This window comes from Podarcis melisellensis (assembly GCF_964234715.1).
Source record: "Podarcis melisellensis genome assembly, chromosome: 7".
NCBI classification, from domain to species: domain Eukaryota; kingdom Metazoa; phylum Chordata; class Lepidosauria; order Squamata; family Lacertidae; genus Podarcis; species Podarcis melisellensis.
The window spans coordinates 85,399,318-85,425,365 of record NC_138539.1 but is presented as its reverse complement, the minus strand read 5'-3'; the positions used below and the strand labels follow the sequence as shown (position 1 = coordinate 85,425,365).

At 43.4% G+C, this 26,048-nt stretch overlaps 1 protein-coding gene across 4 annotated transcripts; it reads left to right on the top strand.

Moving 5' to 3' along the window:
* The first annotated feature begins 61 nt into the window (after positions 1–61).
* DZANK1 (double zinc ribbon and ankyrin repeat domains 1) lies at positions 62–25,766 on the top strand. 4 transcript variants are annotated; one of them, XM_081917839.1, is made up of 17 exons: positions 62–134; positions 956–1,079; positions 3,537–3,690; positions 5,313–5,430; positions 8,588–8,684; positions 9,329–9,453; positions 9,876–9,989; positions 10,145–10,237; positions 11,506–11,725; positions 12,531–12,634; positions 14,914–14,988; positions 17,383–17,479; positions 18,821–18,915; positions 20,453–20,537; positions 21,483–21,606; positions 22,441–22,515; positions 24,881–25,766. In XM_081917839.1, exons 2-17 carry the CDS (start codon positions 971–973, stop codon positions 25,035–25,037), a joined length of 1,842 nt encoding a protein of 613 aa, XP_081773965.1. In that variant the 5' UTR covers positions 62–134; positions 956–970; the 3' UTR covers positions 25,038–25,766. The 4 variants fall into 4 exon arrangements, with proteins under 4 accessions (XP_081773965.1, XP_081773967.1, XP_081773968.1 ...); XM_081917842.1 differs by lacking the exon at positions 62–134 and adding an exon at positions 141–264; XM_081917840.1 differs by lacking the exon at positions 62–134 and adding an exon at positions 256–274.
* The last annotated feature ends 282 nt before the right edge of the window (positions 25,767–26,048 follow it).

Here is a 26,048-nt window from a genome sequence, read left to right as displayed (position 1 = left end):
CGGCTGCGGTTGCCGTGGCGACTGTGTCGGTGACGTCAATAGAAGGCGCCCGTCGGGAAGGCGGGGCTGGCGTGAAAGAGAGGCTGCGGTTGCCGTGGCGACGGACGAGCCTTGGGCCCGGAGCGAGGCCGCCGGTGAGTGTCGCCTGAGGGGCGGCTGGGGCTGCCTCGTTCGCCGGGGGGAAGGGCGGTGGCTCCGGGGCTCTTCCGTTGCACCTGGTGCTTCTCCCCGGTGACGAGGACCGGAAAAGATACAGGACGAAGGGTGATGCTTGGTTGTCTATCCCCCCGTTTCCTACAGGGAAGCCGCTCAGAACATAACAAAATAATGATGACATTGGTCTGTGGTTTTTTTTTACTGAAACAGGATAATCACGATCAAATTCTGAGGCTCAGACAGCATAAAATGGTTCCAGCGATATTTTTGAGGACTGAAACTAAAGGGGGCCATGTGAGCCCCCTAAATGAGGGATTCCTAGAGCAGGTGTGGAGAACTTCTGGCCCTCCAGATGTTACTGAACTACAATTCCCATCAACCCTGGCCATTGAGCATGCATGCTGGGGGTGATGGGCATTGTAGTTCATTAGCATCTGGAGGCCCAAAAGGTTCCTAGCACCTGTTGCAGAGCCTAGATCCAGGTGACCTATCTCATTGACTCAGCAAGGGCGCCTCAGACAGTGCCACTGAGCTTCCCTGGAAGATACTGGCATGCAAACAGCCTTTCAAGGATCCCAAGAGGAGAAGTTTACAGCAATCCTCCTGCAATTCATAGCATGCACAATTGAGATCCTAACCATTTCTATTTCGAATTATTGTAAATCCCACTGGCTACAGTGGGCTTACTGTCGGGTAAGTATGAATAGGATCGCAGTCTCAGTCTTGGAGTGGATGTACACATGTATTACTTACTGCATTGTTCTGTTCAAAATAATAATATTTTGCTTTGTTCCAATAGACCTTGAGGGAAAAAATGACTGCCGGATCCATCTTAGTGCCTCAAATTATACCACTACGATTCTCAACACCAGGCAAAGCTAAACATGAAATAGATACAAATACACTTATAGAGATCAAATCAGGTATTTGCAACAGCTCAGAATGCATGCTATATGTTTCATTTTATATGGGTGACACACATACTGCTGGTCTTTCCATTTCACTTCATAAGTGCTTTCATCTTGTAAAAAGGAAGACACTTTAAAACAGATTTGGGGAACCTCAGGCCCAGAGATGAAACACAGCCCTCCAGGCCTCTCTAAATGGACCTATGGACCTAAATGGACCTTACTACCAACGCCACAGTTCTCCCTAGATCACACTTCATTCCAGCTCTGCCCCAAACCCTTCTGGGCAAAAGGGTTGCATGTTCTTGAACTGTGATAATGCCTCTTGTTTGTCCTGGATGGAGAGAGGTGTGCATAGGAGTGTGAATGAATGAATAAATGAATGTAGCCTGATGTACAAAGGTAAGAATCACACCTGTTGGCTCTTGTCCAACCCACTATAGGCTTTTATCTGGGACAGCATAAAAACAGTGGTTAGAGGTACTGTTTTGGGGGGACGGGGCAGGTGGGTGTGGGGGACTCCCTGGTCCTGAATGGGGTAACTGTGCCCCTGAAGGACCAGGTGCGCAGCCTGGGAGTCATTTTGGACTCACAGCTGTCCATGGAGGTGCAAGTCAATTCTGTGTCCAGGGCAGCTGTCTACAAGCTCCATCTGGTACGCAGGCTGAGACCCTACCTGCCCACAGACTGTCTCACCAGAGTGGTGCATGCTCTTGTTATCTCCCGCTTGAACTACTGCAACGTGTTCTATGTGGGGCTACCTTTGAAGGAGACCCGGAAACTGCAACTAATCCAGAATGCGGCAGCTAGATTGGTGACTGGGAGTGGCCACCAAGACCATATAACACCAGTTGTGAAAGACCTACATTGGCTCCCAGTACTTTTCCGAGTACAATTCAAAGTGTTGGTGCTGACCTTTAAAGCCCTAAACAGCCTTGGCCCAGTATACCTGAAGAAGCTTCTCCACCCCCATCGTTCAGCCCGGACACTGAGGTCCAGCACCGAGGGCCTTCTGGCGGTTCCCTCACTGTGAGAAGTGAGGTTACAGATGTCAAGGAAATAAACAACTATCTGATTTTTAGAAGACATCTGAAGGCAGCCCTGTTTGGGCAAGTTTTTAATGTTTGAAGTTTTATTCTGTTTTTAATGTTCTGTTGAAGGCCACCCAGAGCGGCTGGGGAAACCCAGCCAGATGGGCAGGGTATAAATTATTAAATTCTTCTTCTTTGCTATTACAGTGGTACCTCGGGTTAAGTACTTAATCCGTTCGGGTGGTCTGTTCTTAACCTGAAACTGTTCTTAACCTGAAGCACGACTTTAGCTAATGGGGCCTCCTGCTGCTGCTGCGCCGCCGGAGCACGATTTCTGTTTTTATCCTGAAGCAAAGTTCTTAACCTGAAGCACTATTTCTGGGTTAGCGGAGTCTGTAACCTGAAGCGTATGTAACCTGAAGCGTATGTAACCCGAGGTACTATTAGCAAGGACATAAAGGAATTGGGAGGACGGGACACAAATGGCAAAAGCATTTATAACATAGTACTTCAAAAAAAGAAAGGAACTCACCATCCCCAAAATTATTCACTTCTCTCAATAAATACTGTTGTTGGCATCTATTTGTCTTGAGAGACAGTGGAGTGTGACTCCAGGGGTGAAGTCAAACCGCTGTGTTAGCAAAGTGCAGGCCTGCGTGTCCTATGCTGCCCAGACAACAAGACCCACTCTCAGCCTCACTAATATGCTGCAAAGGAAAGCAGGGCAATATGCTTGGCACCAGCTTGGGCTGCAGGAGTTGCTGGAAGGAGGCACACATGGCTCCTGCTTCATTTCCCATAAAAATCATGTGCTACTGAAGCAGGAAAATGCACACATGGAGAAAGCATCCTTTAACACCTGAGGCTCAGTAGTACTGTTTTTCTGCAGATCTATATATAGGCATCAGGTGTATCAGCACTGGAGAAGTCAGATGTGTGCCAGGAGTTTAGAAAGAGAATGGGGAAAGGGAAAATTCTTCCCTTTCTTACTCTGCAACAGTGTCTGCCCACCCCATAAAGTGCTCTGGTTCAGTGCTGACAGCCCTTAATTAGAGCCTTTCAGCACTTTATTGGGAAAGGGGTTCCCTTCTGAATCCTCCAAAAGCACAAGGCTCCAGTTTCCGCCTAGCTAAAACACAGGCAATCCTACTTGGTGCAGCTGCTAAATCACAATATTGTTGCAGGTTGCAACTTGCAGTTACTAATCTTTGGGAAAGCTTGCTTCCAGGCTGTACAAATACTGTATAGATTGCAGCTGAATACTGTATATTTTTATGTACAGAGAAAAATGTATTCATGGTCTTTAAGGGGGAGATAGACATCTGCTTGCAGGAAGTCTATTCTTGTGATTTAAATTTGTGGGGTTTTTTTAAAGGAATATTTTCATATAGAAATTATTGTTTGAGGGAAGAAGGATAACATCCTTTTTTTCATCTTTCAGATACCCCTGATGTCACCATATATTATACTACTGATGGAAGTAAACCACAGCTCTTTAGGAAACTTAATTACAGAGATCATAATACTTTTAAGTATAATGGACCAATCACATTACCAGATGGGAAAATAACAATTAAGGCACTAGCAGTTACAAAGTAAGTGTTATCACTATGTAATCCAGCTTTTAAACAAAGGCAGATTTCAGTTTGTGTGTGTGTGTTGATGGACAATTAATTTTTTTGGTATCATCTTTGATATATAACAAATATAGGTGAAATACTACTCTGTGTTATCATCTAAAGCTAAACTAGATATGACTATAATTGCATTAACACCACTGAAGTATACACTTTTTAAAATGTAAATAGCAACCAAGGGGAAGCCTCAGCAGTCTAGGGGTAAAGGAAGTTTAACTTTTCTTTTCCACTGTCTCAACACAAATCCCCTCTCAAAAGCTGGTATGTACATTTTAAAGCAGTTCTTCTCTGACACTGTAACACTGCCTGCCCTTTTAGAAATTTTGTGGCCCAGAGACTCCCTTGCTTGAAGTCTGGATAGGCAAAACCAAGTATCACTCCTCCCTGATATACAATAGTGTTTTCTCTTTGGTTAAGAAGAGCCCAAGACAAGATTCCCCCAACTCACACCTCTTCCCTATCCAGACAAAGGAATTATTTCCCCAAGCACAAATCCCTGAAGGTTTCCTGCCTCATGCTGCTCCAGGTCTCCACTCCATTAGCTGGTTCTCCAGCCTTCTATTTTATCCTCACAACAGCCCTGTGGTTAGGCTGAGCGATAGTGACTGGCCCAAAGTCTCCCCAGACCTAGTCCAACACTGTGATGCTGAAGGCTTACTGGTCACAGTAGGTCACTCTTATGTTTATCTCCCATGAGGTTGCTCCAGCAATACATGCCCACGATTTCGGCAAACAGGGAACCAGGAGAAGTTGGGCTGGCTCTTCCTCCCCATAGTGACTGGAGAAAGTCTGTAAGTTTCCCCATCTCCAGAATAAGAGACTAAAGTACTAGTGAAAGGTTGGGGTCAGGAGTTGCACTTGAGGGTGCCATCCACAAGGTGGAATTATACAGAGGCTTTGTGACCCTGCCAAATGCAAAGAGCAGCTTCAGCAAATAGATTTCTGTTAGGACCATGATAAGAGATCAAAAAAGGTAAAGTTTCATGAGATTGAAGCATAAAATCACAGAACTGTAGAATTGTAGAGCTGGAAGGGACCCTGAGAATCGTCTAGGCCAGGCATCCCCAAGCTTCGGCCCTCCAGATGTTTTGGCCTACAACTCCCATGATCCCTAGATAACAGGCCCAGTGGTCAGGGATGATGGGAATTGTAGTCCAAAACATCTGGAGGGCCGAAGCTTGGGGATGCCTGGCCTAGTCCAACCTCCATCAATTCGAGAATGTATATCTCCATGTTGTTTCTACTGTCGTTTCTGTTACATTGGATGTTATTTTGTGTTATTGTTTATTTTATGGATTGGTTTTGGTTTAGTTTAACTTTGATTATTGTTAGCTGCATTGAGGAGTTTCTTTGAGGACTTAAAGGCAAGATATATATTTTTTTAGTTAAGTAATAAAGTTGAAACACATTTAATCCTTATTTACCTATTATTTTCCTACTGTGTTGGAACGCAGACAACATGAGACCCGCAAAGCCAAATTCTTATACATTTACCAGAGGCAGCAAAAAGAAGAAAATCCCTTATATGAGACACAAATTATGCAGGCCTGGTCTAGAGTTTCTTGATTCTTAACTTACAGAGACGGCAGAGAGAGTACCGTTGTAACAAAAGTATTTATAGTAGAATATGTAACTCCCAACGTACATGTACCTGATGAAGATGAGAATGAGGATTTCCTGGAAGATCTCATCAGTCAGGCAAGTTATAAAAATGTTAAATCTGCTGAAAAGTGTTATGAATCATTAATGCTGTTAAATATGAAGGTCTTGCAGCATATTATTATTTTTTAAACTCCCCTTCTTGTTGCTGGAGAGATCCATGAGGAGTGTTTCAGAAAACATTAAGGTACTGGAAACAAAAAGTAGAATTCAATGTCACACTAACACAGTTGTTCCATCAGCATGACCATTTTTGTTTGCCAAATGGAACAGCCTCCCCTCTCCTTCTCTCAAGTGCTGTTCTGGGGGTTCTCCTGACCCCCCAGAGTGGATTTGTGGGAGAAGAGAGAGAGAAAGCCCCATTGTACCAGCAGGAGTTCTTTCACTGGCTTCTGCTAGTGCACTGGGTTAGTTGGATCTAACTCAAAGTAGCTCAGGATTGTGCAGGGGAAGCATCTATTCAAGTAAGTCATCAGAACCCTCATGGAGCAAGTTCATGGTCAAGTAGGGCTTCTTCCATTCCTGCTGAAACATAGGGAACAACAGTGGCATAATAATCCATGTTCTTCCTGTCTGCCTGGGGTGTCACGAAAAGGGGAGAGATATTGACCATCTGCAGAAGATATTCCCTCCACCCCCAACCCCTATTCATGCATACCTGCTGGTCTCCATTCATATTGGAGGGGTCACAAGTTGTGCAAGCCTGTTATAACGTACAAAGGAAGATAGGTAAAAGGTGAAGGACCTCCGGAGGGTTAATTCCTGTCAAAAGTGACTGGGGTGTGGCGCTCATCTTGCTTCAGGCCGAGGGAGCCAGCGTTGTCCACAGACAGCTTTCTGACGAGTACCAGAGCGCACAGAAACGTCATTTACCTTTCCGCCACAGCGGTACCTATTTATCTATTTATCTATTTATCTACCTATTTATCTATTTTACTGGTGTGCTTTCAAACTGTTAGGTTTGCAGAAGTTGGGACAGAGAAACGGGAGCTCAGCTTGTTGCAGGGATTCCAACCACTGACCTTCCAATTGGCAAACCCAGGAGCCTCAGTGGTTTAGTCCACAGTGTCACCTGTGTCTCCCTACAAAGGAATATAGAAAGCTGCCTTACATTAAATAAGAATCATTGGTTCATTTAGCTTAGTATTGTCAGCACCAATGGGCTCATATGGCCATGGGTATCATAGAATTGTAGAGATGGAAGGGGCCCCAAGGATCATGTAGTCCAGCCCCCTGCAATGGAGGGATCAACCAATGGTTGAAGATGAGGTGGAAAGGGGGTGACGAGAACCAGCTCGCCATCAGTAAGAATCAGTCTCACACAGAGATGGGTTGAAGAATTCTGGCTGCTTTAGAGCTGCTGCAGCACAGCCTTTATTGTGTGAAGTCCGAAAGATACAAAATACAAGGAATGCAACCTTTTCTAAGCCAGCAGATAAGGACCATCGCACTAGACCACGCAGACAATCAGGCTATGTTACGTGGACCAATCATTAGGACAGCATGAGCTGTCCACGCGTTGATCATGCTCCAAGCGGGCCTCCTGCTATGAAATCACCTTGCAACAATAAGAACTTTGCTCATGCTCTTATGTACAAGCAATCATTTTCCCACAAGGGGGAGAAAAATAAATAGGAGATATAGGAAGAGAGAGAATTATTGCCCCTTTTTGGACACCAGAGAAGTGGGCAAGGAACCAAGGGAGATAATCAGCTAAGAGCTCACATGCTTCAGGAATAGCAGGGGCCAGGAGATGCATAGAGAAAAGGAGAAACAAGACTCCAAAGAGAATTTCTGGATGAAAGGCTCCAAAGGGAAAAGAAAAGAAAAGAAATATTCAGGCATGTTGAATGTAAAATATGTATTTGTATTGGCCTCTGGTTTATCTCCATCCCTAATCAAAGTTATGCTTAAAATTCTACAAGGCAGGCTTAAGCAGTATGTGGACCGAGAACTCCCAGAAGTGCAAGCTGGGTTTCGAAGGGGCAGAGGAACCAGAGACCAAATTGCAAACATGTGCTGGATTATGGAGAAAGTTAGAGAGTTCCAGAAAGACATCTACTTCTGCTTCATTGACTATGCAAAAGCCTTTGACTGTGTTGACCACAGCAAAACTATGGCAAGTTCTTAAAGAAATGGGAGTGCCTGATCACCTGATCTGTATCCTGAGAAATCTATATATGGGACAAGAAGCGAATCTTAGAACTGGATATGGAACAACTGATTGGTTCAAAATTGGGAAAGGATCACTGCAGATGGGAACACCAGTCACGAAATTATAAGACGCCTGCTCCTTGGGAGAAAGGTGATGGCAAACCTAGACAACATCTTAAAAAGCAGAGACATCACCTTGCCAACAAAGGTCCGTATAGTTAAAGCCATAGTTTTCCCAGTAATGATGTATGGAAGTGAGAGCTGGACCATAAAGAAGGCTGATCGCCGAAGAATTGATGCTTTTGAATTATGGTGCTGGAGGAGACTCTTGAGAGTCCCATGGACTGCAAGAAGATCAAACGTGTCCATTCTTAAGGAGATCAGCCCTGAGTGCTCACTGGAAGGACAGATCGTGAAGCTGAGGCTCTAATACTTTGGCCACCTCATGAGAAGAGAAGACTCCCTGGAAAAGATCCTGTTGTTGGGAAAGATGGAGGGCACAAGGAGAAGGGGACGACAGAGGACGAGATGGTTGGACGGTGTTCTCGAAGCCACAAACATGAGTCTGACCAAACTGCGGGAGGCAGTAGAAGACAGGAGGGCCTGGCGTGCTCTGGTCCATGGGGTCACGAAGAGTCGGACACGACTAAACGACTAAACAACAACAAATCAAATTATGGCTCTGAAATAAAAAATGGATGGAATCCTGAAATGTCTCTGGATTGTAGAGTGTACCTAGATAATACAAAGATTAAGTGGAACATTTCATTCCATGCATGAGATGTTGTAGCAATTTATGCCAACAGATGCAGGGATTGTGTTGTTTCTAGATAGCAGTAGAGGCCAAAAATGTGTAGGGTGTCCACAGATGCAGACATATCTTGTCACTTGCTGCCTTGCCCCATTCATAATTCCCTCCTTCATTCCTACCACAAAGCCTGTTACAAAAGCATGCTGATAAGATTCCTTTCAGAATGGCTAGAGCATGTGCAACAAACCAAAATATGTATATATGATTATATATCAGAATCTTTGTTCTTAGGAGATGGAAGATGAATTGTCTCATTTGAAACAAAGAAAGGAAGAAGCAAGTGCTGAAAGCAAGTTCCATTTGCCTGATGTATCACTGGAATTACAAGGTAATGTATGTTAAATCCAGAATTGAGGGAACTCCAAAAAGGTCACTGGTTCAAAGAATTTGAACTGGTAGCACATGAGCTTTATGGATAACTTCCTGAACCCATTCTTTTCTGTACTCAAAGTTACTCCCTTGGGTATTGCCACTTTAATTTTGTATCAAAATGGCCAGTGAAATTGGCAGTGCTGTCAATTTGACTTTGTGCAACTTTATCATTCTAGTTTTTAGTAAGCATTAGGCTACCAGTTTACCATATACAACTGATTAGCATACTTATGCAAAGCATACAACCGCCTCCTCTGTGTTTTGTATTGCGTGCAAACGTGGTCCATATGGAATAACACCTGTGGACCAGTTCTTTATTATACGCCTGGTACAATTTTTGAACCATTGAACAGAATATCAAGATAATTATATAAATAGGGATTAAAACAACAATAGTCTAAACTACAGGGCAGCATCTATATGTTATTATTTCCATGTATGTATTTTGGTATATGTGAATTTGTCATTGATTTAACTCTTTTCTAATTTATTTCATTCCAGAACAATCTTTACATGCGTTTTACACAGTTAGTCAAGGTTAACATTCTTTTGAAGTGTGATATTGAAAAATAATAAAATGAAATGTGTGCGTAATTTTAGGCTTGTCAAAAGAAAAATCATTTGTGCCCTCACAAATCATTGGAACACATCTGTTGAAAAATTACTTGAATACCTCAAGTGATGGAGAAAAGTCTAATTCTGCCACATGGATGCCTCGATCTCAGGTAATGAAAGTGGCTAGTTGGGTCAAAGGCACGTTAAGTGTTTGCTCTGGCTTGTATAAAGAAGTAGTGTTAGAAAGGATTTGCAGATCTCGACTTTTTCTTAGTGGACACACAGATTTGCCCCAACCAGGTCTCCACTGTTTCCATTGCCACCAGTGTCAGTTCTTGCCTCCATTGTCACTACTCCACCAGGAATTAATTTCCTAGTATTTTCATAGACATGCTGAAACAGTAAAGTCTTGAGTGCGGTTGGCTGCTGTTGCCTTTATTGCCCTGTCGCTATGCATGTGAAATTTCTTTTTTTACTTTTAACCTATGATTCATTCCACAGTTTTTGACAGTTCTCCCCTTTCAAAGTTTGAGGATTATTGTCCTAGTTTGGCAAGAAGATGGGTACAAATGTGTCTGTTATTTTCCTACAGATGGCATTGTGCAACAAATGCCAGACTATGGTGCCCAGGAACTCACCAACATGTATCGTATGTGAAGCTCTGATGACTCCACGGCTGCAAGAACAAGGCAGCATCCACCAAAAGGTAGCTCAGAGTTGATGTAAAAATAAAAGATTTCTGTATAGAAACAGTTTCTTGGGGGGGTGTTCTGCTGTAGCAATGAGAACATAATACCTGATATATTCCTACATTGCTTGACACTTACATTTACTGAAATGTGCTTGTTCTATAATCCAAAGGGCAAAGTAGTCTACTGTGTGTGCGGAGCAGGAAATCCAATTTGCATTACGCAGTGTGTGGTCTGTGGGATCCAATTTCCAGAAGCGCAAATGGTAAGGAAATTTCCGCACAAAAGAATCACACACAAGCAATCTGAGAGGCCCAGCACCACTTGACAAGTTTCTCAGTCCTCTGGTTCAAGTGAGATGTCGTTAAATATTTTACAGATTACTTTCTGTATAATTTGCATAATAGAATGAAAGCCTTAGTATCGAAACCAGGTCTGCTGCATAAATAAGACTGCTAGTACACAGAACTGCATTCATTTGGGTGCCTACAAATCACTTTCTAGTGCATTGTATCCCTTATCAGTAGCTCAAGGGAAGTCATGCAGACAATTGCACAATCCTATACATATCTAGGGACGCGGGTGGCGCTGTGGGTAAAACCTCAGCGCCTAGGACTTGCCGATCGTATGGTCGGCGGTTCGAATCCCAGCGGCGGGGTGAGCTCCCGTCGTTCAGTCCCAGCTCCTGCCCACCTAGCAGTTCGAAAGCACCCTTAAGTGCAAGTAGATAAATAGGGACCGCTTTATAGTGGGAAGGTAAAGGGCGTTTCTGTGTGCTGCGCTGGTGCAGGCTCGCCAGAGCAGCTTCGTCACGCTGGCCACGGGACCCGGACGTGTCTTCGGACAGCGCTAGCCCCCGGCCTCTTAAGCAAGATGGGCATGCAACCCCAGAGTCGGTCACGACTGGCCCGTACGGGCAGGGGTACCTTTACCTTTTTATATATACCTAAGTTCTACTGGGTTCAGTGGGGCTTTCTGCCTGAAGTGGCTGCTGCTGACCAGCAAAATCCAAACAAGTAAGAAAATGGGCAAACTCTGGCTGTTCAGATATCTGAATCAGCCGCTTGTATAGCAAGGTTTGGATATTCTCTTTTGGATTCAGGTAACTAAGTTTTCAGAGAATGAGTGTTCCGATAGTGGGACCAGCATGTAATAAAGACCAAAGAGGAATTTTCTATGTGCCTTAGGCTGAAAATGAAAATGAGTCTGCTTTAAAATAAGCCAGTATATTGCACTTTGTTAAAACCTATGGCTAAAATAAATAACAGTGAACAAATATAAGCCATTTATGATGCACATCTATTTAGACTACAATACTGGTGAGGCAGTATCTGCAGCAGCACTCCTGCATTTTGAACCCTCAAAATGGTGAGTGTAAATGTATGTTCAGACCACTGGATCAGATAGAGAATGTCAGAGTTCCTTCAGAAAACATTTTAATTCATTTAGGGAAAATATATTGGTGAATTTTTTTATGTGTATCTGATAAGCTGTGTCAGCCTTTTTACCTATAATACAACCTATTTTTAACAGAGCAACAGCTTGCAGACCCGGCAGCAATCAGTCATTTCATTGCCACCATCAGTACCTAATTTACTAGAGAAAAAAGAGCAAGGAACTCAAACCATTGGCTTGTACTACCCATCCATCAAATTTCTAGAGAAGAAAGAAAGTGAGCTCCTTTCTCAAAAGGAAAAATCGAATGAGACAAATTATCACAAACCTCTGCTCACAGCCATCAGTCCTGGAAGAGGTAAAAAGATGCTATTCAGAATGAATTCTTCATAAAACAGCCCTTGGGTTTCTCCTATTCCTAGACTCCTTTGCAGATGAAGAACTTGAGTCATTGTGCTTACAGCAACTTTCAGCTATCCTTTTGTAGTAGGTTCAGTTTTTTATGCAGGTTCTTAGATTTTGATGCTGGTATGTTCTGCTGTATTTTTGATATGTGATTGATTTTGATTGGGGGATTTTAATTATCGTATACTGCCCAATTAACCATACCGTCTGGGGGATTCACAATTTATTTTTAAAGGTGATTTGTTACCCACCTTGGAGAAAATATTTTTAATGAAGGGAAACTAAATGTTTAAACATAAAATAAATAACAAGGTTTTCAGTCAGGCTGCTTAGGGGAAGTAGGAAGGGAGGGGAGATCTGGTCCAATAAGTTCCTGGAAAATGGAGACAGGATTCCCCTCTCATCAGGGCCGTTATATGCAGTCCCACTTTCAATACTGTTGGTGCCTGCAAAAGTTTCAGGGCAGTCATACGGCTTCATTTCCAATCAGTTCATGCCTTCCTGTTGAAATATTGTTGTTTCTTTGTCTCATTTTTGTTGCCCACCCACCCAAGCAATAGTGTAATAACATTGGGGAAGCATCACAGAACAACTAATAAAATGAAATGATTTGTGGGTGGTCCAATATGGATCCACCACTGTTGTGTTTCTGACATGTTGTAGAAACCACCTGCAAGAGCCACCAATCTAGAAGGACCCTCTTTCTTGAGCTACTCTGTAACACCAGTGATATGTTCAGTCTATTTTCCTTCATTCAGGTTACTGGAGGAAGCAACTAGATCATGTTTGTGCACACCTCAGAAGCTACACGCAAAACAATCTGGAGTTCAGGACTTTGATTGGAGAGCCTCAAATGGGGAAGGTAAGAGAAAGAAGGGACCTTTTATAGCTCTAAACTTTCTCCTGTGATGCTGATGCATAAAGGGAATTAGGGTAGTGATTTAAGGCAAGAGGTGAGATGACTCTTGGCTTTTTTTAAAAAAATAGAGGCTTGCTGAGAAGAAGGGAGACAGTCCTTTTTTCTATGCAACTGGTGAGAGAAGTTAGTGTCTGGATTTGTTTTATATCACTTTCTCAGTGAGAATGAGGAGGTCGATGTTAGGATGGATATCCTTTTCTCTGGTATTATTTTCTATTGCTTTTCATAGATTTTTAAATTCAGCGAGTCTTCAGTTTTATAAATTAGCTGGCCAGTTTTAAGTCTCTTGCTGACTCAAGCAGTTTGCATTATGTAGTATTCTTTTAATCAGACTGAAGAGAGGCCAAACTCTGGAGGTGCAAAAGATGCTTGAAGAGAGAGACGCTTTACAAATGTTTATACACTAATGCTAGAAGCCTCCAAGCCTAGACGGGACATAATGGAAACCTAATGGAATGGGAAGAACCAGTGGGGCACAGTTTTGTCTCTGGGTATCAACTTCATGGGAAGGACATATCGGAGGTGGTGTCTCCGTGTGCCAAAGAGAGCAATGAGTCCAGCAAGCTAGAAATCCCCAAAGAGGCAGACTCATCCACAGAATCATTGTGGGTGATAATACTGGGCTCCAAGAGTATGTTAGTATTGGGAGTATGCTGTCATCTCCCTGATCAAAATGAGACACTGAGATGGAGAAGGTTAATAATCAGTTGTAAGAGTTAATGATAAAAGGGTTGATGGTAATGGGGTCTCAGTGGTCCACTTGGCTGGGGTCAGCCTCTTTTGGATGGGATCACACTCTGCATTCTCCTGTGAGGGTTGGGTTTGCCATTAGAGCGTACTACTGAGCCTGGTGTTGCTCCTGGGTGCCTTGGTTTTAGAATCATAGAGTTGGAAGAGACCACAAGGGCCATCGAGTCCAACCCCCTGCCAAGCAGGAAACACCATCAGAGCACTCCTGACATATGGTTGTCAAGCCTCTGCTTAAAGACCTCCAAAGAAGGAGACTCCACCACACTCCTTGGCAGCAAATTCCACTGTCGAACAGCTCTTACTGTCAGGAAGTTCTTCCTAATGTTTAGGTGGAATCTTCTTTCTTGTAGTTTGGATCCATTGCTCCGTGTCCGCTTCTCTGGAGCAGCAGAAAACAACCTTTCTCCCTCCTCTATGTGACATCCTTTTATATATTTGAACATGGCTATCATATCACCCCTTAACCTCCTCTTCTCCAGGCTAAACATGCCCAGCTCCCTTAGCCGTTCCTCATAAGGCATCGTTTCCAGGCCTTTGACCATTTTGGTTGCCCTCCTCTGGACACGTTCCAGTTTGTCAGTGTCCTTCTTGAACTGTGGTGCCCAGAACTGGACACAGTACTCCAGGTGAGGTCTGACCAGAGCAGAATACAGTGGCACTATTACTTCCCTTGATCTAGACACTATACTCCTATTGATGCAGCCCAGAATTGCATTGGCTTTTTTAGCTGCCGCGTCACACTGTTGGCTCATGTCAAGTTTGTGGTCAACCAAGTTTGTGGTTTTAGGTTTGGCTGATTCAACAACTGCACTGCTACTGAAAGATAGACCCTAGATACCTTGGTTTAACCAGAGGATATTACTGCAGTGCACTCCACTTGGAGCTGTATTTTAAAATAGTTCAGGAACTTTGGCAGGTGCCAAATGTTCCTGCTCGCCTCTTGGTGGGCTTGAGTCAGCATAATCATATATCACCTATTTTTGGCAGCCAGTTTCTGCACCCTATACAAGGTGCTGGTTTTGACCTTCCAAACCAAAAATGACCAGGTCCTGATAAGTTCTTTGAAGTACCCTTTTCTTCCAAGAACTAGAAGTAGAGCCCTTCAGATTCCATCTTGTGTTGAGACCACAGTAGCCTCTGCAAGAAGCAGAGCCTTTTCCATTACAGCTCTGACATTGTGGAATACTTTCTGCAGGTGGTGTTTTGGTCCCCTCCTTGGTATCTTCTTGCCAACTGGCCAAGGCTCATCTCAAAATGCTTTGTACTGCTGATTTATTTTTCTTACTGCTATTCTGCTTTTCTTTTCAACTAAGATTTTAACTGGTTTTATATATAACCTAGCTGTATTGTACACTGATTTGAAAAATCTTTTTTGAAAGTAATATATGTCCGTGTGTGTGTGTGTGTGTAAGGATCATAGCTATTTTTCTTTTTAAAAGAAGAAAGCTTAATCACATTTTTTCCTTCTATAGCTTATTTCTGCTACAGTCCACAAGGACAGCTATCAAGTCAGTCTCCAGATAAATTATGCACTTGCTATAAATAAGGTCAGTGTGGAAATCAAAGCTGATAAAGATGGGAAGGTGCTATAATGAGAATCATTGGTAGTCGGGAGTCAGTAAATTGCAACTGGGCTAATCAAGGCTCATTGCAGTTCTTTTAAACCAGTGGTATTCCAAATATCTATGGGACGCGGGTGGCGCTGTGGGTAAAACCTCAGTGCCTAGGACTTGCCGATCTCATGGTCAGAGGTTCGAATCCCCACGGCGGGGTGCGCTCCCGTCGTTCGGTCCCAGCGCCTGCCAACCTAGCAGTTCGAAAGCACCTCCGGGTGCAAGTAGATAAATAGGGACCGTTTACCAGCGGGAAGGTAAACGGCGTTCCGTGTGCTGCGCTGGCTCGCCAGATGCAGCTTGTCACGCTGGCCACGTGACCCCGAAGTGTCTGTGGACAGCGCTGGCCCCTGGCCTCTTGAGTGAGATGAGCGCACAACCCCAGAGTCTGGCAAGACTGGCCCGAATGGGCAGGGGTACCTTTACCTTTACCTTTTATTCCAAATATCTACCTTTAGGGAAATCTTTCTTCACTGGGGAATCTGTGTGCAGCTGCCTTAAAGCATTTTACATTAGGGGTGACCCTCCGGAGCTGGTTTTTATCTATCTGTCTGTCTGTCTGTCTGTCTGTCTGTCTGTCTGTCTATCTATCTATCTATCTATCCTCCCACCTTTTTTTGTAACTATATATTAGACAGGCTTATTCCCTTTCCTTAGCTTTACACATGTGCAGAAATGAGGTCACATTCTCAGAGAAAAAGCATGCCTGTGTTATCAGAGCTAGATGACTGACTCTGGAGGATCAGTGTCTACTTTCTATCTAATCTGAGGCTGAGTTTTTCCTACACAAACATTCTTGGCACATTCTTAATACAGTCTGGGTAAGCAGTTTCTCCTAACGAATATGCTTTCTAATATATTGCCCATCTGATCTTCCTTTATATATTCTTCCAAAATAGCACTTTATCCTTCCTGCTTATATTGCCACCAAAGAAGAGTCCGCGACCAGAAGGAGGAGGAGTATCAGGAGGAATGGATGAAATTCAAAGACTATTTAGCTAAATATATTAAGATAATTTAAATAGAAATACTTGCAAATGCCAGATTGGCTTAGGATTTAAATATGTGATGTTATAAAATAATATGTTTAAAGTTAGAATGAAAAGAAAGAAAGATGTTAATTGACTAAGTAAATTTTATGAGAAATTTGTTTTGGAAAACTGTCACAAGGATATACATTGAAACTCAGCCAGGGGGATTTGAGGAAGTCACCTAACAATGTTAATAAAAGTGGAATAATTACAGTTAGGATTTATGTTTGTTTGTTTGTTTGTTTGTTTGTTTGTTTGTCTATAAGTTTTGGAAAATCAATAACATGTGTGTGTGTGTGTGTGTGTGTGTGTGTGTGTGTGTGTGTATGTGTGTATCCACCAAAATCATAGTCTGTATCCAGGACATTAGGCACACTTCATTACTCTTACTTCACTGAATTTTTTTGGTCAATCTAAGTGCCATTAATCCATTAAATTCCTGGAAGAATTCTCCACTTATCCCATCTGGACATTGGTCCTTTTTTATTCCTTGGTCTTTTTCACTTAAAATAGAAACATCTAATCTGTATCACTGTTGTCTTGTGGTCTTAGGGATTCTACTGCTATTCATATAACTTGTTTTATCTACTTCCAAGGGTTCTTTTTATTTTTATAGCTCCCAGTAACAACCCATACTTTGATTGTTGCCATGCTTGAATTGAGAGTTTGATTAAGGATTAGTCCCCACAGATTAATACAAGCAGGTGTTGTACTTGTGGATGCTCCTCAAAAGTTTGTTCGTTCTTCCCTTGCTCCTGCGCTGTGAATAAAACAAACCACAGACTGGTTTGTCATGTAGTCTGAACTTAGGCTCGTGGTTTGTTTCCTCATAGCCATGAGTGGGCTTGTATTCTGTTTTCTTCCTTACACACCATGAGTTGTAACCAAGATTTGCTCTTGGCTTACCACTTTTGGTTTGTTCAAAGGAAACAAACCATGAGCCCAGGTTGGATAACTCAACAAGCCAAGACTGTTGAGGTGTGTTGCAGAACATTGAGCGCGGCGCACCAGCATGGTGCTCATTCGCATTAAACCATTGTTTGTCTTTAAACTGTTATTTAAATTTTTATGCAACATGCAAATTGCACCTAAGATTATTCCCAACACCTGCTGTAGCTACACATCATAGGGAAGGATAAGCAGTGGCGTGCAGATCGTCTTTGAGAGAAGCTTCACTGCCATAACAGATCTTCTCATCAAGAAAATTTGCAATACAGTTTACAACCACTGTGCTGAATTATAGCTTATGTTGGTATGGCAAAGGTTGTCATTTAATATACTGTTTATCCTTGTCCAGGATATTTTGACCAATAAACCACTGGCATTTGGCTATCATGAACTGAGCCCCAGCAAAGCAGGAAGAGCTGGATTATATGAAAGTCAAGCCGGTCTGGGTGAGCATTCTGGTGTGATTTGGTTCAAAGGAGTGCTATCCTTGTTTTGTACATTTTCAAACAGTGACTTGTACCCAGAAAAGTATGCACCACTTAACACCTCTGAAAATTAAACCTTAAAGTAGATCCCAAGTGCATGGTATTCCCAAGGACCCTTCACTGCTTTCAGCACCTTTCCACTCTGTAATATAGGGATCTATGAGGATGGTCCATCCTCAAATGGATTTCCAGATGGCTCTGGGGGCTTTTCCAGCTAATATGACTGGCGCTGCTGTCAACGCCCTCACCAACCTCTGGAGCACCCAAATGGCCATTGACACAATCTCCTCTGAGTGCCCTCTCCTGCTTTGTGGGGCCGATTTGACTTCCTGATATACTCCGGAGCTCAGGGTGAGGAAAGACGCTGGGATACAGCTCAAACGCAAGTGGAGAAAAGCTCCAGCTGAATGCAATCAAACACTTGTGAGGGCTCATCTTGGAGCCTACCTAGTGGCAGAGAAGGCAGCAAAGGTGGCTTTCTTGGCTGCCTCCATTGCATCCTTGTTGTGCTCTCTGACAAAGCTTTTCCAGGTAGTGTGAGTCTGGCCTGAAGGAGGTGGTAGAACCAATGGTAGCTCACTGTGACTTGTTTGCAAAGCATTTTGAGGACAAAATCACTTGCATCCACCGGGATCTTGACTCCGTTGTTACAGCAGATGAGTCTCAAGACATGTCAAGAGGGCGGCAGCAGAACGGGCATTTTTTGCAGTGGCTCCCTGCTTAAGGAACAAGGGAGGCTGGCCCGATGCCTTCATTGCATATCTTTAAGTGCCAGGCAAAAACATTCCTCTTTTCCTAGGCCTTTGGCTATCAGTTATAGCAACTCAACACAATGACCCCATGGGGCTTTGCCTTGTACTTCACCTGATGCCTGCTGGTTCCATCTCAGATGCTGGTCCCTTTGATAGTGGAAATGTAGCCTCCTGCTGTATCTCAGGCTGTGAGCTACAGACCGAGAGCCAAAAGAGGTGGCACACACACCTCTTGCCTAGATTTCTTGGTGTGGATGGGAAAGGCGCTTCCATCAAGAGCTTCAGGTATTCACTGACCTGAAAAAGAGAATTTGATCAGCAGCAAAGTCAGAAAGCCATACATCTTTAAAAAGCAGAAAAACCTACCAGGCATCTCAGTGGAAATACCAGAACATATTCTTGGGGGAGAAGGCTGCAGGGTTTGTTAAGAATATTGCAATAAATAAAAAACTTTAGTTAATAGCTCATGCTGCTGTTAGGTGGGGCTCCTATGTTATTTTGCTATACTATGGACGTCACCTGAATATCATTGTAGCTTTCTCTATTTTAGCCCGAGAAGAGAGTCAAAGAGTGCCAAGCCCCAGCGGGAAAGTCAAAAGGATGATGAAAACAGAGACATGTCTAGAAAAAGAAGACAAGCTCACTGTATGTATGTGCTCTTAGTATGGTGGTTAACACCTCTGTAGGAATGCTGCAACATAAGCATTGTTAGTACCAAGCAGGTTTTAAAAACGAATCTTTTCTGGAAAGTAGTATTTGAGGTGGGGGAAGCACAGCAAATATTATTACTTCCATTGCCTTTTCCCTTCCTCCTATTTCTGTTCTGAGCAAGGCATTTCCATTTTTGTCTTGGTAGCCAGAGCAATCCCACAGGGAGAGCATGTAGAGCAGGTAAATGCCTGGTTAAGGCCATGCAGTATATCCCTGGCCTTGGCACCAAAGTGGGTAGGTGGTGGAAATATTGGACAAGAGCTATTGGGTCACGCTTCCATCCTGTCACAAGTGGGTCATCAACTGGCCTGCCGTGCATTCATTTCCAATCTCACTTGTCCATGCAAACGGAACTGTTTACAGTGGTACCTTGGGTTACATACGCTTCAGATTACATACGTTTCAGGTTACAGACTCCGCTAACCCAAAAATAGTACCTTGGGTAAAGTACTTTGCTTCAGGATGAGAACAGAAATCGTGCTGTAGCAGTGCAGCAACAGCAGCAGGCCCCGTTAGCTAAAGTGGTGCTTCAGGTTAAGAACAGTTTCAGGTTAAGAATGGACCTCCGGAACGAATTAAGTACTTAACCCAAGGTACCACTGTATACAAATCCCGGGAATCTGCATACTTGACTTAGAGGTCAAGTATGGTCACTGGAGTCTCTGAGCAAGAGTACCATGTGCCTTGGCCCTTTTCCTCACTGTCATTGTGCCTGCAGATGTTCCTTCTGAACAGGGCTTCCCTCAAGGTCATATGCACACTCTTGGCACCACGGCTCTGGGGAAAGATGCCTTCCAAAGCGAAACAAATCTGTTCTGAAACTGGGGCTGATGGCTCTCCAATATGTAGCAAATGGTGATTTTCAGTGGGATGTCTCGCCTCTCTGTTAGGAGCAAAGCTCCAGTGAGCTCATCGTTTTCCTCTTGACTGAAAGGAGTTCCAGGGGATGATTTGTGTGGTTGACATATGTCACAATTCTGGCACCCATCCTGACGTCTATTATTCAGAACTGACCTCACCAGCAATCAGTCAATGTATAGCTCCATTCTGCATGGTCTGTCACCTGACTTGGGGTTGAGATCACCTTGAAGAGGGTTTATATACTGATGGGGGGGCGTGCTGTGACAACACCCTGAGCTCACTTATTTAGTGGTCGGTCTGGCAGGTGGGGAACAGTTTTTTTCCATTGATCTCTGTGGGAGGACAATTACTTATATTGGCCTTTGGCAAAATGAGACTTTGTGCCCTCAGGGATGGAGTAGCTGATGGAGCTTAGGGTGTGGCAGGCACCAGCCATGCCCACGACCCATCCGTGGCATGTTGCTTTCACAGGCACTCCACCATTGTTTGGTCAGTGTGGTATTCTTTGAAATAGAGCATTTCTGCCAGCAGCCCTGGGTGGAGGTATATGCAGGCACCTCCATCCTGTAGATAAGCCTATATTAGCTGTTTTGTTTCTGCATTTTTCTAGACTGAATCTAGGCAGTTGCTGAAGGAAGTGGGTCCAAAAGGCCAAGGGCGACCTTTCGTAGTAGAACAACTGATTGACGAGGCAAGTTTCAGTAGTGTGGCATTCTCAAGCATTCTGTTCAACTACATTTGTTTCTTTTTTAAAATAATATTTCCCCAAAAGAAAATCAAACTATCCAATAGATGTATACCATAAAGGTACCTAGATTGTCAATACATAGTTCTTTATGCTACTCACTTAACAGGTATAAGCTTGAATAGGTGATCCACTTAGAATTCTTCCTCTGTAGGTACAAGTTTCCCTGGCATATGTTAGTCAAACAGTTCAGACAAGTTACAGTATTTGCATGTGGTAAGGGGGTTGTGGGATGAGAGCTGGTGAGCTAGGCCTTGTTCCTCTCCCTGCTCCCTGCATGTGAATCGTCAGCAAGTCCTGCTTTTATAGCCACCACTTACTATGCTCATTCCTCTTTCCTCCAGTTTAGTAAACGTGTGGATATATGAACCACATTGCCAGGATTCAGCCATCAAAAACAGTGTCTGGGCAGAAATTGCTTAAATGTCTGGAAATCCCTGTTGGAAGCGTAGAAGGAAAAAAAAAGCTCAACAACTATTTTAAAATCACTTTTTAAAATATGGCAACCCTAGTATATATATTCTAACAGTTGTAATTTTACTTAACATTAACCAGATCTTCCTGTGATTCAAATACCATTTGAACAATGTGTAATGTGCAATACAGTGGTACCTCGGGTTACAGACGCTTCAGGTTACAGACTCTGCTAACCCAGAAATAGTGCTTCAGGTTAAGAACTTTGCTTCAGGATGAGAACAGAAACCGTGCTCCGACGGCGAGGTGGCAGCAGGAGGCCCCATTAGCTAAAGTGGTGCTTCAGGTTGAGAACAGTTTCAGGTTAAGAACGGACCTCTGGAACGAATTAAGTACTTAACCCGAGGTACCACTGTACCTTAAAAGAGGGAAGGAAGGGAGGTATGTTTGATTCTCTACTTTTCCCACACACTCCAGGGAGCTGACCCTAACTGCACCAACAGCGAGGACCAACCTGCTTTAACGCTGGCTGTGCTGAACAGGCATCATGAAGTTATTCCCATTCTCGTGCAGAAAGGTGCCAACCTGGACCATCAGTCAAGACCGTACGTCAGCCTTCTGCATTCTGATTAACTGGTCTGATTGTTTATGCTTATTTGGAAATGGAAGCTGTTAACATACAGAATGAACTCTGAATACTTTTTAGCAAGAAACTCCCAATGACAATCCTTGTTGTTACAAATTTTTACATGGCTGTTTATTTGTATATATTTTAAAATTTTATATGTGGATGTTTTATGATGGCCTATATTTGTAATACATAATAAAGGTTTGGTGAAGTAACTCTGAATACTAGGGGGAAATCTAAATGGCATTTTTACATGCCTATATAGTTCACACGGCATGCACTGCTGCCTGAAGCTGTCAACAGGTTGTTTGAAATATGCCATGCCAATATGCAGCTGTTCTCCCAATGCACAGTTGTCCTCCCCCACCCCTTTTTAAACATTTAATCTCACATGGAAATGTGTATTTTGTATGGAAGCTGCACAATCACACTGAATGCTGCAGATGGGACATGGAACAATCAAAATGTCAGTTCCAAGCCATCTGACCAGGGGGGAAAAGAACTTCTCTGGTATGCAGTCATATTGCATATTGGTTCGTTTTTGTTCTTATTTTGTCTGTTTATACGTTATTATTATCTTGTGAACTCAGATGAAGTGTGGTATACAAATTTAACTAATAAATAATAATAAGTGCCTACAGTAAATTAAAAGCAGGTTCCCCTTTTATATGTTATGATTTAAAGGTGAGTTCTTACTACTACTTGTGATTTGTGATGGCTGTAAGCAAGCCTGCCTCATTATTCTTACCTTACAGTTGGCAGCCTAGGTTTCTTACGCCTTGTCCCCTTTCCTCGCTCTACTTTTACACAGGCTTAACAATACAGCTCTACATGAAGCAGTCTTGCTTGGATTGGAAGGATGGGAATGCGTGGATGCATTGCTAGGGTAAGTATGGAATCATAGAATCATAGAGTCGGAAGAGACCACAAGGGCCATCGAGTCCAACCCCCTGCCAAGCAGGAAAAACCTTGGCTTAAAAAGGAGTGCTGAGCGCATCCAGCACCTACCGTATTTTTTGCTCTATAAGACTCACTTTTTCCCTCCTAAAAAGTAAGGGGAAATATGTGTGCGTCTTATGGAGTGAATGCAGGCTGCGCAGCTATCACAGAAGCCAGAACAGCAAGAGGGATTGCTGCTTTCACTGCACAGCTATCCCTCTTGCTGTTCTGGCTTCTGAGATTCAGAGTATTTTTTTTCTTGTTTTCCTCCTCCAAAAACTAGGCACGTCTTGTGGTCTGGTGCGTCTTATAGAGCAAAAAATACGGTACTTCTTCTCAGGATAAGTAGAGAGTTGACATCGTATCATTGGATTAAGGGACCCTGCGATGTTAGTTCCCCCTGCGATGTTAGTTCTAGTAACTCAACCCTGTTCTTCTAACAGATACATCATTATAAAAGAAATTTTAACTGGTTGTCCAGTCCACCCACACTGAGGCTAGGTTATTGTGATGCGCTACAGCTGCAGGTTTACATCTTCTCTGACAATGGTAGCAGTAGTGGGATTGGGTGGCACAGCAGTCTGGGACCCCCCTGAGTTGGCGGTGGATCCCAGCTGTGCCATCTGCCTGCATTGCAAGGAGAAGCTGAGCAGAGAAAAGTTCCAGAGACTATGCCAAGAGCAGCCTTAAAGTGCACCTTTAAAGAGCCAGTGTGGTGTAGTGGTTAAGAGCAGTGGACTCGTAATCTGGTGAACCGGGTTCGATTCCCTGCTCCTCCACATGCAGCTGCTGGGTGACCTTGGGCTATTCACACTTCTTTGAAGTCTCTCAGCCTCACTCACCTCACAGAGTGTTTGTTGTGGGGGAGGAAGGGAGATTGTTAGCTGCTTTGAGACTCCTTAGGGTAGTGATAAAGCGGGATATCAAATCCAAACTCTTCTTCTACACCTGCACATACGGTAGTAGTTCCTCTTGCTTAGGTAAGAGGCAGAGGCAGAGATGTCAGGCATGAAAGAGGAAAAGAGAAGCCCCCACTCACTCTCTGCTCACCCCAAGAAGTAGGATCAGTTTGGGCAGGTGGCTAGAGAGGAGGAAGTATGGTCCAGGAAATGAAAGTTTCCAACACCCAGACCAGCTGCTCCCTTAAATCTTGCTACTCTGTGTCTAGTACCACCCAACACCATTAAATCAATGCCCACAAACAAAACTACTGGTAGGAAACTAATCCCTTTAAGTTTTTTCTCCCTATCCCACCTCCCTATTTAAAGGCACTAGAATGCAAGTCTGAAATTTGGAAGCATGCAAGCTATGGGCGCCACTTTAATGTATGTTGTTTTTAGAACAATTGCACTCAAAATACTAGTGAAGATTATTTTTTCACTTTTGTTACCTACCCTACCCCCCAACTCTAAAAGTGGCCTGTGTGGGGAAAGCACTGCAGTTATCCTTCTGAAATTTGGCAGGATTCATCTCTTGGGATGGGTCTATGACATGGGTAGGCAAACTAAGGCCCAGGGACCGGATGCGGCCCAATTGCCTTCTAAATCTGGCCCACGGACGGTCCAGGAATCAGCGTGTTTTTACATGAGTAGAATGTGTGCTTTTATTTAAAATGCATCTCTGGGTTATTTGTGGGACATAGGAATTCATTCATTATTATTTATTTTCAAAATATAGTCCGACCCCCCCAACGTCTGAGGGACAGTGGACTGGCCCCCTGCTGAAAAAGTTTGCTGACCCCTGGTCTATGGTACCTGCAGATTTAATGAAATTCTTCCTAAAAATAAAAAGACACTTTTACTTTGTGCGGGAGAGCTTTTAAAGTTTAATTTAAAAAACAATCATACCAACCCACACCCACAAAACCCCTTATTTCACTGTAATTTGGTAGGCATTGTTTACTCCAGGATGGGGGAAACTCTGCCTGCTGTGAAAAGAAGTATAACTAATTTTGACTTCCCAATGGCGAGAAGTGGGAGGGAACAAACCCTCATTTTTCCTGAAGATAATGCTGCCATGGACCATGAGTCGAATCAATGGGCCTCGCTTCACGCCAAGGCATGTTGTTTTCTGAAACAGCAAATGAGGCTCCAAAGTTAATTTTGTAGCCCGGGAGCAACCCTAGTATTAACACATTTTTATGTAGTTTTGTTATAACTGCTGACAGAAGTAAGAGCTATTGACACTGTTTGAAACAAGAATCGTGACTTCATTTTCCTGGCACAACAACCTAAGCCCTCCTTCCGGCCAGCCAGAGAGAGGCAGTTGCATTGGGTAGAGGTATCACTAATAAAAGGTCTTTTTTACCACAGATGTAATGCAGACATTAAGAAGAAGAATTCCAGAGGGCTATCAGCCTGTGATTTGGCACTGAAGAGTGGCATTGACAAAATAGTTTCGTTGTTTGCTAGAAAGCTAGGAAAGAGGATGTTAGACAAAACTTCCACAACACAGGCGGAGTCCACCTAATGGCCCAGGGCTGCAATATCTCAAGGACCGCCTCTCCCCATATGAACCGACCTGGACCCTGTGATCGTCATCTGCAACCCTTCCTTATGTGCCCCCTCCACAAGAGGTCCAGAGGGTGGCAACATTAGAATGGGCCTTTTCTATGGTAGCTTCGTTTATGGAATGCTCTCCCCAGGGAGACTCACCTGGTTCCTTTATTGCATATATTAGGCACCAGGCAAAACCTTTCCTCTATAACCAGGCCTTTGGTCTTGTGTAACTCTCTGTGGCCTTTTAGAATTGGGCTGGATGCTCTTAATTTATTTTTTCCCCTTTTGTTTTTAATGTATTAATGTGCTGGGGGGGTGGTAGCAAGTCGTTTTGCCTTGCCTTTGGAAAAATAAAGTTTCTAACAAAACACCACAACAGACAAAATCCTTAAGTAGCATGATTAAACCAACAAACCATGACATCAAACTGAGGTCACCTTGACCATGTTGGATGCCAGCATGCCTTGCTCACCTGAACCTCATCAAACTTATGGATGACTGCAGGAGATGTGAATGGCCACAGGCAGGCCTAACCTACTTACTTCCAGGAGGAAATGCAAATGAGAATTAACATTGTACTAGACAAATCCTTGATAATGGACTATATCAATATAATAATTGGATGCATACCTGCAACATTTAGCATCTGTAGCATGTATGCTAATTCTCTTTTTGATACAATAAAATTGCATTTGATTTCTCTTGGTTCTCTTTGTTAAGCCTTGGAGTGCTAAAGTGTAGAGCACCTTCAGGTCTCATTGCCAAAATATCCTCAAAAGGGGTGCCAGGGCCACATGTGCGAACTGCACACCTCATAACACTTTATTAGTATTGAATAACTACATTAGGGATCCTATAAATTTCATGGCATTATGTGAGGCCCTAAGAATTTGCACACAGCCTTTTTATTATGTATATATCCAATCTGAATTTTGACAGGTTAGATCAGGCTTCCTCAACCTCGGCCCTCCAGATGTTTTGA

Excerpts from the sequence above, each read along its gene's own strand:
- DZANK1 (XM_081917839.1), top strand. The coding sequence starts at position 971 with ATGACTGCCGGATCCATCTTAGTGCCTCAAATTATACCACTACGATTC. Across the intron at positions 3,691-5,312 it reads AAGGCACTAGCAGTTACAAA|AGACGGCAGAGAGAGTACCG; the intron begins GTAAGTGTTATC and ends CTTAACTTACAG. Across the intron at positions 9,990-10,144 it reads AAGGCAGCATCCACCAAAAG|GGCAAAGTAGTCTACTGTGT; the intron begins GTAGCTCAGAGT and ends TATAATCCAAAG.